Consider the following 16730-nt stretch of genomic DNA (forward strand, 5'->3'; position numbering starts at 1 on the left):
CCCCCAAATCAACCAACCAACCAACCAACTAAGCAAGCAAAAATTGGAAACAACTCAAGTGCCCCAGACAGATATATGGGTGAAGAAACTATGACACATATAGACAACGAAATCTTTCTCAGTGCCAAGAGAAGATGCAATCATGCAATTAATTAATGGCTACATGAAAGGGACAAGAAGGAATGATGCTGAGTGAGAGGGGCAGGTACTTACTCATATGTGTAGATAAAAACAGTCAGGAAGTAACAAATGGTCAATGGTAACAGACCTTGAGAGTACGTGTCAAACTGAGCTGCTCTAAGGGTCAAGGGTGTACTAGAAGACTTTGTTGAGGAGACCTAGAGATATTAGTGGGTGGATTCTGACATTCTGATGGTAGGGATATTGTTAGAATGCAGTTAACATGAACCATTACTATGAAAGTGTTGTCAATCCTGGTGTCTAAAGGAAAAATCAAAGCAAGTTAACACAGGGACTCTGGTGCTACAATTTATTTACTTACTATTTATTATTTTTTATTTATTTAAATTCAGTTTAATTTTTTTTTTGGTTTTTTGGGCCACACCCAGTGACTCTCAGGGGTTACTCCTGACTATGCGCTCAGAAATTGTTCCTGGCTTGAGGGACCATATGGGATGCCAGGGGATCAAACCGAGGTCTGTCCTAGGCTAGTATGGGCAAGGCAGACTCCTTACTGCTTGTGCTACCGCTTCGGCCCCTCAGTTTAATTTTTATAGTGTTTGCTGTTTGGGCTATAACCAGTGGTGTGCTCCTGGATCCTCTTTTGGGGGGGGGGGGGTGAGTCATACCCGGTGGTGTTCAGGGGTTACTCCTGGCTCTGTGCTCAGAAATTCCCCTGGCAGGCACAGGATTATATGGAATGTCGGGATTCAAACCACCATTTTTCCTGGATTGGCTGGCTGCAAGGCAAACACCTTACCATTATGCTATCACTCCGGTCCCCTCCTGAATCCTTTTTGTCAGCAGGCTTGGGAGAACATATAGGCTGTAGCCTGGGTCAAGCCTGGGTCAGCTGTGTACAAAGCAAGTGCCTGTCTGTACAATTACTTCAGCCCCTGGTGCTGTATTATATTAATTAAAAATTAATTAATATTGTATTAATTAAATCACATTTAAGTGTGAGCCACTGGTGGTACATACCAGCATCCATATATTAACCAAAGCAAACTGTCCACTTCCATTTATGTGTCTAGACACTCAAGGGAGGAGACTAAGAACAAAGCAGTTGTAGGGAGGATTCTCATCGACTCCATTAAGGCTTCTGGGTACTTGGCTTTGTCAAAGCTACCAAGTCTCACTGGCTGGTTTCATCTCTTCATCCACTCACAGATCCCTTTCATGTGGGAATCCTGTCAGGGAATGGGGTTTAAGGCTCTTAATGAGAATGTGATGTCTGTCCTTTGGGGTCCAACTTCTGCAGTGCGTAATTGCCAACCCTAAAATCAACCTCTGAATACACACGTGGGGTTTCAATTATGATTGCCAAGTAGAGATGGTCTTGCAGAGAACAGCACAGTCAGGAGAGCAGCCATCAGGCCATCTTGGTAAAGGCGATTTAGGCCACGGAAGCAGAGAACACATATCAGTGGCTTCACTTGGAAGGAAAATGCAGGGCAGTCCCAAAGCTCTTGTCTCTACTCTTCCCCTGGGATAGTGTCGTTGGAGACAGCTGCATAGTTCCAGGACTCTCTGTAGACTTAAGACTCAGCATGTTGGTTGGCAGAGGGACCCTTTTCTCCTGGAATCCCTGTTTAATGATACTCATAGATTCTGTTCCTCCTCCAATGAATCCTCTTTAGGTAGGAACTATGGATGGTGTGAGGTAGGGATTGGGGCTCATTGTTTTACCACATCAACCTCCACTTATTCCAAAATCATCATCTGGGCAAGACCTTTTTTTCACTATCCCATCCTGGTAGAGAATTTGCACTTGTCCTTTATTTTGAGGGGGGAATGTAAAGGGTCACACTGAGCCTTGCTCTTAGGGCTTACTCCTGGCTCTGCACTCAGGAATCACTCATTCCTGGCGGGCTTGGAGGACCATAAGGGATGTCAGGGACTGAAGCCAGGTTGACTACATGAAAGGTAAGCACCCTTCCCACTGTACAATATCTCCAGCTCACCAATTTTCTTTCAGCTCACTCTGTCCTGTCCTGCTGGCCCGTTCCTCAGCTCTCCACTCAACACACTTCTTCATGAATGCACAACCCAGGAAAAATCAGTCTTGGGGGTACTCTTCCTTTGTTTCTTTCCTTGGGACACCTCCGACATGCCTGTGTTTACCTCCCCATTGGCCAGAACTGTATCAAATAACCTCTCATCCCCATCACTGGCCAAAAGTGTGAAACTACAGGGATACCTTGACCCAGTAAGACTGTCTTGCTCCAACCCTGTAGTTGAAACTTTCCACCTGAACCAGAGTGTCAGGGGGAAGCCACATTCTTGGGAATTGGGGCATAGGGGCTTTGAATAAGGCCATGCCTGTTAAAGTAGAGGAAAACATTAAAGGAAGAGAGAGAGGTCAAAAGAATCAAATGAACAGACCATCAACCACAGCTGTGCCTCAAAGTTCTTCCCAAAGACAAGATAAAAAATGACATCAGGCCGGCACATGACAAAAGAGGACTGTGAGCAAGGCCCCCACTGATGGGGCGGTTTCTCCTCCTCTCTCCCCAGAGCAGCCTCTGGAGTTTGGTGCACATGGTGGGGGCCCCTTCTGGGTACCACTAGATGAGCAGGGCGCCAGGGAGTGGCCTGGCCGGAGTCGTTGATGGGAGTTTAGCTCATACACTTGTTTGTTCTTGAAAACATGGGGAAGGGCAGTGATTCCGTGTCCCTTGAGTTGCTGAAGTATTTCTTGGGATGGTCTCAGCCCATTCCTGATGGTCCATGTGATCTGGAAGCTGGCTCAGAGGAGGCCCTGGATTCGGCTGTAAATCACTCAAGTGCCTGGCAGCCGGGAGCCCCACGCCCCGCCTTCCTGTCCTCAGTAGCTCCATCTGCTCTGTTTGTTTGTCAAATTTTTTCAGCTCCCTGCTAGGACCGGCCCTGGGGAGATACATGGAGATGGGAAGGCTCGGTTCTGGGGGAGCTGGTACTCTCTTGGTTTCCACCTGCCTCACTGCCTGGATCTTGTTCCCTTTCCTTTGGTACCCACAATCAGATGGTCCTGGTGACCATGTATTTGAAATCCATGTCTCAGAAGCTGTCCTCTGAGCTTCCTGCTCATTCTCCAGGTCCTGCAGACTGGGACTTCCTGCCCAAACTGTCCCCGGGGGATCCAGACAGTGCCAGTTAGTTTCTTCTCTAAGCCTCAGTTTCCCTATCAATTGCAGGAAGAGAAAATATGAACTGTCACCTTTCTTTTTCTTGCTGTTTTAGTTTTTGTGCCATACCCAGTGATGCTCAGGGCTTACTCTTAGTTCTATACTCAGGGATCACTCTAGGCAGTGCTTGGAGAATCCTATGGGATGCCAAGGATTGAACCTGGCTTGACGGCATGCAAGGCCAACTCCTTCCCTGCTGCTCTATCACTCTGGCCTTCATCACAGTCATTTGGGGCTCACTTTTTTTTGAGTTAAGTGTCTAGAAACCACATTCCCTTTGTCTACACGTTTGGAGCTGGATTCCCACACTGGGGCTCAGAGCAGCGGGATGAAAAAAAAATTAGCATCTTCATTCTTCCTCCCTGCGCATATGTGCCAGGCCCATAGCGCTGTCCACAGCCAACATGTGTGTGGACTGTTAGGAAACTGAATTCCGCTGAGACAAAGGCTTCTAGAAACAGTGGGGGAATGTGCATTATCTTGAGCTCAACATCCAGGCTTCCAGGCATCCTGGAGAGGCGAGTGGGGCGGAGGTGGGGTGGACACTGACTTTTCTGGGCTCACTCTGGCCTTTGCTTCCCCAGCAACCAGGATTCTGTTGTTCTTGGGATTGGATGGTCAACTCGGATCCACCCTTGGGCGGATGAAGGATGCTGCTTTAGGCTTTAGTGGGGCTACTCTCCTTTCTGTGACTCCTGAGCACTCCTGGAGGTGATTCTCTTGGGAAGAGACTCCCAAGAACCATCCAGCATCATCTTAGTAGTCACCCTGTGTCTCAGGTCATCCTAAACTTGGGGGAGCAAAGGACTGGGAAACAGGAGGGTCTTGCTCAAGGCCAGAGGTATATTTTAGGCCCCAAATCCATGATTCCCTTTGCCACAGACACCAATCTTGCTTGGGTGTTTCCCGGAAATGAGTTTGTGATTTCTCAGCGCCCACAAAACCGACCCATGGAAGAGTTGGGAATGGAAATTTCCTCAAAATGAAGATTTCAGGAGCTGGAGGCCCTACTCTAGCTGAAGTAGGACCTGCTAGTGCCCGGGGTCCTTTCTGCTGTGCCTGAGTGGTTACTAGAACTCTGCCATTTCTTTTTTGGTTTGTTTTTGTTTTTGTTTTTTTTTTTTTGTTTTTGTTTTTGTTTTTGTTTTTGGATCACACCTGGCAGCACTCAGGGGTTCCTCCTGGCTTTAGGCTCAGAAATCGCTCCTGGCAGACTTGGGGACCATATGGGATGCCGAGATTCGAACCACCATCCTTCTGCATGCAAGGCAAATGCCTTACCTCCATGCTATCTCTCTGGCCCAGAATTCTGCCATTTCTGAGGCCTAGCACTTGCTCCAATTCTTTGCTTCCACTCAGATAGTACAGTGGATAGGGCGTTTGCCTTGCATGCGGCTGACCCAGGTTCAATTCCCGGTATCCCATGTGGTCCACTAAACCTGAGCTCAGAGCCTGGAAAAACTCCTGAGCACTGCTGGGTGTGACTCAACCTCCCCCCCCCCAAATATGCAAATTTCAGAGGTGGGTTGTCTCTGCATGACTTTCCTTAGGGTCTCTCTTTGACCATCGCTAGTCTGGCAGTTCTTCCAAGCCCTCATCCCCTCTTGCCAGTAACCCCTGTCATGTGCGGGGGGTGGAGAAGCAGGGACCTCTGAGCGCCCCGCCTTTGCACATACTGTTCCTGCTTCTCGGATGCCCTTCCCCTCTGGCTCTGGAAGGTTCTACAGTGGCCTCTTCTGACCCTTCTAGGCTCCGCCACTCCTTCCTCTGAGCTCCCTGAGCTCTTGGTAATTCCTCCATTAGCGCTTATCTCATTGACTTAGAATGATTTGTTTATGTTTCCAGCTCCCCTGGGCCGAAAGCACAGGCCTGGCCCGCACACACTTGTTGTCCCATGGTGCCTAACGTGGTGCCGGCCACCAGCTCAACATGGCTGTATGTGTGGGGAGTGACTGTAGGACCTGCTGGTCCCTGGGGTCCTTCCAGCTATGCCTGAGTGGTTACTAGAGCTCCGCCTTGTTTCTGAGGCCCAGCACTGGCTCCTATTTTTTGCTTCCACACAGCTGGGGCGGCCTTCGCTCCCCCAGAGCTGGCCCAGCTCTTCTGGACTCTGAAGCCAATCATAATCCTGAGGAGCTATTTTTAAAGAGGCCAAGCCCGGGAGTGCAGGTTAAAGATGGGGCTCAGTGGTTTGGTGTGCCTGAGATCTGAGTTCGATCCCCAGTATCGCAAGAAAGAGAAAGATTCAAATTCAGAAGTGTCTTTTTTGTTTGTTTGTTTTTTGGGCCACACCCGGCGGTGCTCAAGGGTTACTCCTGGCTGTCTGCTCAGAAATAGCTCCTGGCAGGTACGGGGGACCATATGGGACACCGGGATTCGAACCAACCACCTTTGGTCCTGGGTCGGCTGCTTGCAAGGCAAATGCCGCTGTGCTATCTCTCTGGGCCCTCAGAAGTGTCTTAACGTTTTCTTAGCGGGGCCTCGCTTCTCACTTGGTCTGGAAACCTGGGTTCCCCTTTTGTTAAAAAAGACAGCAGCTCCCCAAGATCATACCCTCCTGGACTCTGTGTTCACAGGGCTCAGAGCTCACAATCAGGGTGTGAGGCCAAATTGATGGGGGATTCTAGAGATTTGGGGTGAGGGCAAGAGGAAGGGGCTGTGAGGTCACAGAAAGGGAGGCCCTAGCAGCTCTAGTGGGATGAGCTGAGGTGGAAGGCGGGTGGAGGAAGGATGGAATGAAGGTTTTTCTTCCTTTTTTTTCCCCCACAACCAGCGGTACTCATGGGCTACTCCTGGCTCTGCTCTCAGAAATCGCTCCTGGCAGGCTCTGGAGACCATATAGGATACCGGGATTTGAATCACCATCTATCCTGGATTGGCCACATGCAAGGCAAATGTCCCACTGCTATGCTACCACCCCGGCTCATGAAGGCTTTTCTGTTGGAAGTTGGTGGGCTGGGGGACAGGAGGAAGGTTCCCCCAACACAGACCCTGGATCCTCCTCAGGTGTGGGAGTGCTGCCCACCCCATCCTGGGAACTTGTCTGTTTGGAGCATGGAAACTCACTCTCCCAGATATATCAGGTGCAAAAAAAGCTGAGTCTAAATACTCAGGCTATGTTTATTGAGTCCAGACAGGGGATGTGGGGAGCCAAGACCAGGTCAGGAGACCAGGGGCACATAGGTGTGGCCAGAGGAAGTTAAAGGTTAAAGCAGGGCCAGAGGCTGGAGAGATAACACAGCAGTAGGGCATTTATTTGCCTTGCCAAGTGGCAAGACCGGGTTCAGTTTCTGGCATCCCAAATGGTCCCCCTGAGCCTGCTGGGAGTGATTTCTGAGTGCAGAGCCAGGAGCAACCCCTGAGTATCACCGGATATGGGCTAAAAATTAAAAATAAGGGGCCGGAGAGATAATGGAGGTAATGTGTTTGCCTTGCATGCAGAAGGTCGGTGGTTCGAATCCCAGTATCCCTTATGGTCCCCTGAGCCTGCCAGGAGAGATTTCTGAGCATAGAGCTAGGAGTCACCCTTGAGTGTTGCTGGGTGTGACCCAAAACCCAAAATAAATAAATAAATAAAAAATAAAAAAGAAATACAAATGTTAAGACGGGGACCCCTAAAAGAAATGGATGCGGCAATGAGACCCCTGACTGTTTTTCATACTTTAAAACACAGGGCTGTGTGTCTGTGTGTACAAGGAGAGGCAAAGGGCCCAAAGGACACTTTTGGGATTCAGCCTAGGGCTCTGCTCCCCCTTCCCACTTAAGAGCTGAGTGTTTGGGGGGGGGGCTCAATGCACTTATCTGTGAGGTGGGTTTAATACTTGTCTTTCTTGGGGGAAGGTGCAGTCACATGGCTGAATAAAAAACTGTACTGTGCCCCATCATGACAGTGACAATCCCCATAAACGGAAGCGATAGCACACGGGGAGGGCGTTTGCCTTGCACTTCACCAACCTGGGTTGGATCCCCGACATCCCATAGGGTACCCGGAGCCTGCCAGGAGTAATTTCTGAGCACAGAGCCAGGTGTGAAGTAATTAAACCCTGAACACCGTTGGGTGTAGCCCCCAAACAAAAACAAACAAACAAAACAGGGAAGCGTAGATTTCTGCATGTGTGTGCGTTGAGTGTAACGCAAAGCGGGTATCCGTGGTGTGCGCGTGTGCATGGCACGAGTGTGCGTGGGGTTTATACAGGCTGGGGTGAGTGGCGCTAGATCTGGGCTTGGGGACCCCCCTCTCTGTCCTTCTCTAGCGGGGTGGGGGTGCACAGGTGCCGCTGGCCTGGCCTGGCTGTGCCGGGCTTTGCTTCCATCCCCAAACCTCGCCGCCTTGGCTGCGTCTCCGGTCCGCGTTGCGCGTCCTCCCCTAACCTCGGTCTGAGCGGCGGGGCCGGGAAAGTTTGAGTCACGGAGGGGCGGGCCCGTGACCTTGCACGGGGTGGGCTCTGGTCCCGCCTTCTCGGGCTCCCAGCAGAGGGACCCCTCGGCCAGCCTAGAGCCCCCATCCCGTGCGCACCGGCTGCAGACGCGCCTGGAGCGGGCATTTGGGGACCAGGGACGCGCTCCGCCTGCTCCACCCGACCCGCTGCGGTCTCGAACCCATGGCCCGGCCGCCGCTGCTGCCGCTGCCGCTGCTGGCGGTGGCAGTGGCCGTGGCGCTGCCGCCCCCCGTGCATGGCACCACCCTGGCCTTCGTCTTCGATGTCACCGGCTCCATGTGGGACGACCTGATGCAGGTGATCGACGGCGCCTCGGGCATCCTAGAACGCAGCCTGCGAGGCGGTGGCCGAGCCATCAGCAACTACGTCCTGGTGCCCTTCCACGACCCAGGTAGCGTCCCCAACTTCCCCCTTGTCCGCCCCTGGCGCGCTCGCTGGTGCGCCCTGGCTTGGCACCGTCTTGCGCCTTTGCGCCCCGGACTAGGGGACTAGCGCGCGAGCGCACGGGGTCCTGGCATGGGAAAAGGGCGGCTCCGCTGCAGCTTTGAACCCCAATTTACTGAAAAGGGAGGAGCAGGGGCCTGGGAAACTGGCCGAACCCTCCATCCCTCGCCTGATGTCTCCCACTGGCCCTGGATCAAGCAAGCGCTGCAGCAGCCTTCGCTTCACTCGCTGCTTGTGAATTCCTAGAATTCGCTCCCAGAGCAGGATTTTTTCCTCCCAGGCCCTGGCGCCCCAAAAGCTCTTATCACCACCTGTTCTTTCTTGGAAAACAGCAGCGGAGGGAGCCCCTTTCTGATCCCTCACCCAATCCTTGCCCTTCCCTCTTCCTTAAAGGCTCAGGGTTGGAGTGTGTCCATGGGAGACTTTTCAGCAAGTAGCAGTTTCCTCATTTTGGGGGATATCTGGACTTTTTTTTTTTTGGGGGGGGGGTGACAAACCCAGAGACAGGTTGGGTTATTCCTGGGTCTGCACTCAGGAAATACTCCTGGCAGTGCTTGCGGACCATATGGAATGCAGAAGATCAAACCCAGGTTGGCTCCTTGCAAGGCAAACACTCTCCCCACTGTACTGGGGAAACTCTTTCTTTTACTTAAACATATTTAAGTAAAAAGCGTCTTATCCAAAATAGGGGGAAACACATATAGGATCCCCCTCAATACACACCCAAATCTTCGGTAGGAATTTAATAACGCGTCTCTCTGTCCTTCCCATCTCCAACCAGATGGAGAATTTTATAGTCAGAAAGATCGAACAAGGGCCAGAGAGACAGTACAAGGATTAAAGCACTAGGCTTGCACATGACAGACCTGGGTTCTATCCCCAGCACTCTATATGGTTCCTGAGCTGGCCAGAAGGGATTTCTGAGCACAGAGCCAGGAGTAAGCCCTGAGCACTGTTGGATGTGACCCAAACCCCTCTTCTCAATAAAACAAAAGCAAAACCCCAAACCCTCAGATTCTTTGCTTGTTCCTTCTGGAAAAGATCTGTGCCCAGAAGCTCAGGATGACCTAGAGTTGAATGACCTAGTTAAGTTCTCAGAGGGGAAAAATGTCTCCATTGTCACATCCTCATTCCAGATAGCTGAGAATCCAGCCGCGAGATTTTGCGAGATTTCTGCAACTGGCAAAGGGCGGTTCTCACCTTGAGTCAAGGTGGCAGATTGGGGGAGAAAGGTTTAAGATGTTGGGTGGTATGTGCTGGGTTTTAGGCAGGCTAGATAAACCCCCACTCCCACCTGCAACTCTGGGGGTGCTTCCCCTGAAGCACAGAGCATAGATAAACCCTCCCATTCTCTCACAGCTAAGGAAAGGAGGTTGTGCCCCTTCCCACATACTCAAGGCCAATTTGATGGCATTTTCTGAGTCGCCTCCTAATTTGTCCCTCACAGGCTTGGCTGTAGGGTAGGGAGGCAGCAGGTTACAAGATGCTTTTGTCAGGGGTCTCTCACCCCTGCTGGGGTATGGCTAGATGCAGAGGAGAACATGGTCAGGTGGGGTGCCGCTGCTAGCCAGCGAGGGCTTGGGAGGGGGGCACTGGAAATCTCTGAGGACACAGCTCAGAGCTTGGACCCAAGATTCGGAGACGGGATTTTCCAGAGCGAGTGTGTGTTAGGTTGAAGCCTGAGGGTAGTTCAGGGGACTGACATCAGGGACAGGTGTGTGTTGGGGGAGCTGGTGCATAGGAGTGAAGTGGGGGAGAGGCAAATGGCCCCCCGACACTGACTGGGGGGGGGAGGTTGACTGGCTTCTATTTCCTTCTATGGGCTGGGAGCATCCCTGGTTGGCACTGAACAGATCACAGTGTGGTTTAGATTTGCCTGTCTTTGGACTCAGCCCATGGAATGTTCGTTGGTGGAAGAAGCACTTAAGAAACAGTGATTGTTAGGGCTGGAGATATATAGCACAGTGGGGAGGACATTTGTTTTGCACCTGGAGAATCCTGGTTCTTTTTAGGGGGAATTGATTTGGGCCACACTCAGCAATGTCAAGGGGCTTCTACACTCAAGGAATCACTCCTGGTGTTGCTTGGGGCATGATGGGGATCGAACCCAGGTTGGCCGGGTGCAACGCAAAAGCCCTCCTCGCTGTATTATTATCTCTCTAGCCTCGTGGGTAATTCTGGGTCAGTCTCTAGCACCACATATGGTCCCCCGAGCTCCCGCCAGATCCCTGAGCACAGAGCCAGGAGCAAGCCTGGAGCACAGCTGGGGTGTGGCGCATCCTTTAAAAATAAAAATCCTTTCAGGGATTCTAGTTGATCTTTCAGGAGTGGGAATAGGGGTGCTAGTGAAAGGATACTCCTCCTCCACAATGCCAAGGCCCAGTCTTTCCCAGGCAGATGCGGCTGGTTCGGCGCCAAGCAGGCTTAAAGATAAATCGGACCTGTGCTTTGGAAAGAGTTTGATTTTATTTAATGGAAATAGTGGCATTGTTCCCAACTGAGAAAGTTAGTTACTTAGGGCTTCACTGTGGTACAGATGAAGTCGGTACTTTTCCCTTTTTCTCTGCTCAGAGGTGCAGAGTTGGGGCTTTCTCATTGGTGCCTTTGGTTGGGATTTCTGCCTACCTAAGTGTCTCCAAGTAGAAATTGGTCAACAGTGTTGAACACCCTGGCTGTGTGGATAAACTTTCTCCTTGCCCTGTTCTGAGAGCTCCTCAAGTTTCTGTTTCTTCCAGAAGCCTTTGAGGGGTTTTGTCTCAGCAGCTGCCTGATGCTGTTGGGAATTGGAATAAAAAAAAATTTTTTTTTTCAGGGCCAGAGCAATAGCACAGCCGTAGGGCGTTTGCCTTGCATGCAGCGACCCGTGATAGATCCAGGTTCAATTCCCAAATGCTCCCCTGAGCCTGCCAGGAATGATTTTTTTTTTTTTTGTTTTTTGGGCCACACCCGGCGGTGCTCAGGGGTAACCCACTCCTGGCTGTCTGCTCAGAAATAGCTCCTGGCAGGCACGGGGGACCATATGGGACACCGGGATTCGAATCAACCATCTTAGGTCCTGAATCGGCTGCTTGCAAGGCAAACACCGCTGTGTTATCTCTCCGGGCCCAGGAATGATTTCTGAGTGCAGAGCCAGGAGTAATCCCTGAGCGCCCTCGGGTGTGGCCCCCCCCAAAAAAAAAACAAAAAGAAATTTTTTTCCCCATGGGCCAGAGCAATAGTGCAGTGGGTAGGACTTTTGCCTTGCACATGGCCAAACTGAGTTTGATCCCCAGCATCCCATATGGTTACCCCTGAGCATCTCCAGGAATGACCCCTGAGCACACAGCTGGAAATAAATAAGCCCTGAGCTGCTGCTTATTATTATTATTATTATTATTATTATTATTATTCAGGATGTGCTTCCCCCACCAATAAAGATATCAAAGAAAGGGGACGAGAGCAATAGCATAGCGGTAGGGCATTTTCCTTGAACATGGCTGACCCAGACAGATCTTGATTCTGTCCCCGATGTCCCATATGGTCCCCCAAGTCAGGAGCGATTTCTGAGTGCATAACCCCTGAGCATCACCGGTGTGGCCCATAAACCAAAAAACAAACAGACAAACAAAAAAGATATCAAAGAAGGAGGAGGAGAAGAAGAAGGTTTCTTTGCTGATGGATGGAGGTTTGGATGATTTTCTTACTAGGAAATGTGAGAACTTTATGGGAGTGATGTTAACGCTGTTAATATTTCCTCTGTGGTTCGTCTTTGTGTATATTAGTGCTTTTGGAAGTCCTAAGATTTTAAATGTTTTTATATGAAATCTGCCCAGTTTTCCCTTTTGTGCTTTTTCCACTTTCTGGCTTAGTAAGATTTTTTAAATTAAAACGAAACATTTGGGGCCGGAGAGATAGTATGAAGGTAAGGCGTTTGCCTTTCATGCAGGAGGTCATTGGTTCGAATCCCGGCATCCCATATGGTTCCCATGCCTGCCAGGAGCAATTTCTGAGCCTGAAGCCAGGAATAACCCCTGAGCACTGCCGCTGTGACCCAAAAACCACACACACACACACACACACACACACACACACACACACACACACACACACACCCCAAACAAAAAAACACAAAACATTTAAACTTTTATATTTGTTTTTTCTTTTACTACATTTTTAATTCTTTAACTCAGAATTTTAAAAAATGGTCCATAGTTTATTACTTATCTCATGTCATTCTGCTAGAACAGGTGGTTGATAAAATAATCATCTTTTTAATTCATTTGACCTTTACCTTCTTGTCAAATCAATTTATTAAGAATTACCTAAGGGGCCAAAGTGATAGCACAGAGGTAGGGTATTTGTCTTGCATGTGGTTGACCTGGGACGGACCCAGTTTGATCCCCAGTGTCAAACTGCCAGGAACCTGCCAGAAGCGATTTCTGAGCGCAGAACCAGGAGTAACCCCTGAGCACTGCTGGATGTGGCCCCCCGAAAACAAACAAACAAAAACAGAATATATCTAGGTGAGAAGAGATAGTATAGGAGGGAGGGCGCTTGCCTTGCATGCTGCTGACTCATGTTCGATCCCTAGGACCACATGGGGTCTCCAGAGCACCATCAGGAGTGGTGCCTGTACACAGAGACAGGAGTAAGCTCCGAGTACTTCTAGGTATTTCTCTCCTTAATCCCCCACCAAAAAAAGTTTAGATAGTACAATGGGTAGTGTGCTTGGCTTGGGGTCTGTCTATTCCTGCCATTACATATGGTTCCCCAAGCCCTGTTAGGATAAGCCCTTAGTACCGTTGGTGCAGCCCCCCCCCCCCAAATAACAAAACTCAAAACCAACAACCAATCATACTGTATTATCATTTGTGCTCACCATGCCGGCATTCAGTTCCTAGAAATTCATTGATCTTGGTGGAAGTTGGTCCTCTCTGACCAACCTCACCCCATCTCCCTCAGAGCCTCATGACTAGCCCATAAGACTTTGTCCCTGGGGCCGGGCGGTGGCGCTAGAGGTAAGGTGTCTGCCTTGCCAGCGCTAGCCTAGGACGGACCGCGGTTCGATCCCCCGGTGTCCCATATGGTCCCCCAAGCCAGGAGCGACTTCTGAGCGCATAGCCAGGAGTAACCCCTGAGCGTCAAACGGGTGTGCCCCCCAAAAAAAACCAAAAAAAAAAAAAAAGACTTTGTCCCTGACTCGTATGTGTTTAGGTCCCACATGAGAAGTGAGAGCACAGTAGCGGAACTAACACTCCTGAAATGATCACACACATTCCTTGTCTTTCTCTGATGTCTTTCAAAGTGCTCTGAAAATGTCTCCAACAGAATGTTTTGAGGGCCAGAGAGATAGTATAATGGGTAGGGCAGTATGGCCATGGCAGTCTGGTACATGGCCAACCTGGGTGCAACATCTGATATGGTTTCTGAGCACCACCAGGAGTGATCCTTGAGCACAGCCAGTGTGACTCAACCCTTCCCTCCAAAACAAAACATTTTTTTATCATTCTCATGCTGCATAATTAATCCTAATTTATGCCGTATCTCCATTCATTGATCCGCCAATTAAAATAATTTCTATTGACTTCTAATTTGATGGCACTTTAATTATTCTTTTGAACTCCCAGAAGTGCTCAGGGATTAATCCTGATTCTGTGCTCAGGGATCACTCCCGGAAGTGCTCAGGGGATCCTCTGAGGTCAACTGTGTGCAAGGCAAGTACCCTACCTGTAGTCCTGTCTCTCTAGCACTTATTTCAAAATAGTCTTGAGCATTTATTCTTTCTGTAAAATATAGAAAAAATTAGTTGCTCTTACCCTCTCCACCTCCCCTAAATTCCTACAGTAATTTGTTTTATAACTATTAAACAAATAGTTTAATAATAGGGGGGAAGAATTAGTATTAAATTATTCGCTGTTTCTTCCCAGGAGCCTGGCCTGACAACTCTGATTTACAGATGTATTTCTTTGGGGGAAAGATTTATAGGTTGTTTTTCCTTACAGGTCACACCCTATAAGATCCTTTTCTAAATATTTTGTTTTTTTGTTGCTATTTTGACCAGGCGATTTTTTTTTTCTTTTCATCACATTTTTTGCAAATGAGTATTGCTCATCTGCTGGAGAGCAGTTCTTTTTCATACATTTATTTCGTTTCCAACTTGTTGACTGAGCTGTTTCCTTTAACTGCCAATTTAGGGGATTAAGGACTGGAGTTTTCTAGACTGACAGCCCTCCCCCAGCCCACTCAGAAGACAGTCAGTCCTCTCTTCTCCAAATAGTCCACTTAGGGGCCTTGTCCTTTTTGTGCGGTCTTGTTGGCTAGAAATTTCCACAAAGTGCTCATCCAGTTTGAGGGTCTTTTTTTTTTTTTTGGTTTTTGGGCCACACCCAGCAGTGCTCAGGGGTTACTCCTGGCTGTCTGCTCAGAAATAGCTCCTGGCAGGCACGGAGAGGGGGGGGGGGGAACCATATGGGACACCGGGATTCGAACCAACCACCTTTGGTCCCGGATCGGCTGCTTGCAAGGCAAACGCCGCTGTGCTATCTCTCTGGGCCTGAGAGTTTTTTTTATTTTTTTATATTTTATTTTTTTATTTTTTGTTTTTGGGCCACAGCCAGTGACAGTGCTCAGGCTTAGGGGATCCTCTGGGATGCTAGGAATTGAACCCAGGTTGGCCTTGTGCAAGGCAAACACCCTCCTCACTATGTTATTGCTCCAGTTCCCTAGGTCTTTTTTTTGGGGGTGGGGCATACCCAGTGGCGCTCAGGGGCTACTTCTGGCTCTACACTCAGAAATCGCTCCTGGCTTGGGGGACCATCTGGGATGCTGGGGATCCAACCCATGTCTGTCCTGGGTCAGCTGTGTGTAAGGCAAACACCTTACCACTGTGCTACCACTCTGGCCATTCTCTATATCTTTTTAACTTGCTTTTATTCCTTATTTAACTAAGGGAAAAATGCCAAAAACTGGAGGAAAATACCAAAGTGTCAGGCTGACCCTGTAGCCAGGACTGTCTGGCCTGGCTTGACCTATAGTTAGATCTTGCTCCCAGGCATCACATGTGGACATTGACTCTTAAACCATCTCTGCTCCGGTCTTGGGCTCATCCTATGAATTCCTCTTTGTGAGGCAGCTGAGATCCGTGTGTGTGTGTGTGTGTGTGTGTGTGTGTGTGTGTGTGTGTGTGTGTGTGTATGTGTGTGTGTGTGTGTGTAATGGATGCTCAGATCCGTGTTTTCTCTACCACAGAGGGTCTGTCCCCTCGTGAAGGCTGACACCAGGCAGTATGAACAGATATCTGCCTTTAGAGTATTCTATCACTGCTTTGGGTCGTGGGCCACACCTGGCAGAAGTGTGGGTGCTACTTGCAGTTCGGTGCTCCTGCTTACAAAGGATGCTCTGCCCCTCCCCAGCAACTTGGTGTCTGTGGGAAGCACTTTCCTGTGCAATTCCAGAACCCCAACTTCAGGCCTTTGGGCCATCTTCAGGGGCATCCTGTCCCTTCCCCCCTTCAGACTTACTTGGGCTCAGCATAGTTAATGCCTGCAGGATGGTCAGGGGTGGCCCCTCTGGGTAGGGTCAGAGGGACACAGAGGGTTTGAGTGACTGTCCTTCATGGGAAAACTTGGGGGTGTTGCTAGTACCCTGTCCTGTCTCACACCATACTTCCTGCAATAAAGGGTCTTGAAAGTGCCCTTGTGCTGGAAATTTTGGCATTGGGAGTCTTTGTTGAGGTGGGAAACACCGGGGTGATAGGGAAGCAGGAAAAGTCAGCATGCATTTGTGGGGTGAAGACTCTGATCTATTACACATCTGTAGCTATGGATGGGTCACAGATGAACAGGAGGGAGACAATGGTAAGAAGACACCTTCAGATTCTGCCCTAGAGTGATGGGATTGTCTTACCAGTAGCATCTGAGGCCCAGAGCTGGCTCATCTGTTGGGAAAAGAAAGCAAGCAGACTCCCACTCATATGTTCATATACTAGGCTGTGTGCATGGATGTGCTTGCATATAATTTTAGATGTATCTGTATGCGCATGCGATCATGCCTGTATATGAATATTTCTTGAATATATTCTGCTTGAGCGTACACCTGTGTATATGCTTGTGTTGTATTCATGTGTGCAATTGTGTGTGAGTTGTAGGTGTGTGAGGGAGCTTAGGGCAACATTTCAGAAACTCTCCCCTCCATTGCCTTTGCAGCCGCCCATCCCTGAGTCGAGAGACATCACAGACATTTGTCCTTCAGGAGTGGAGGGCAGAGAGGGGATTGGATGACGCTGTGCTGCTGACTTTAAGGTTTGAGGAAGGAGCCCTAAGCTGAGGAATGCTGGCAGCTTTTAGGAGCTGAGAAAGACCAGAGGAGCTGAGTCTATCTGCCTGGAGCCTCTAGGAGAAACCCCTCCCCCCCCCCCAGCCTCTGCCTTCAGACCAAACTAAAACTAAACAGGCTAATTCTCACTACTCAGCTCCTGGTGATTATTCTAGCAGTGCCAGTGGGGTAAGGAGGGCTCCCCTCC

General features: G+C 49.7%; 1 protein-coding gene across 1 annotated transcript in view; it reads left to right on the forward strand.

Moving 5' to 3' along the window:
- HMCN2 (hemicentin 2) overlaps positions 1 to 16730 on the forward strand; it is a 145846-nt gene that overhangs the window by 20464 nt on the left and 108652 nt on the right. The window contains 1 exon segment of the mRNA XM_049772813.1: positions 7873 to 8177. Coding sequence (XP_049628770.1) covers positions 7873 to 8177 — 305 coding nt within the window.

The sequence above is a fragment of the Suncus etruscus genome, chromosome 5 (genome assembly GCF_024139225.1).
Source record: "Suncus etruscus isolate mSunEtr1 chromosome 5, mSunEtr1.pri.cur, whole genome shotgun sequence".
NCBI lineage: Eukaryota > Metazoa > Chordata > Mammalia > Eulipotyphla > Soricidae > Suncus > Suncus etruscus.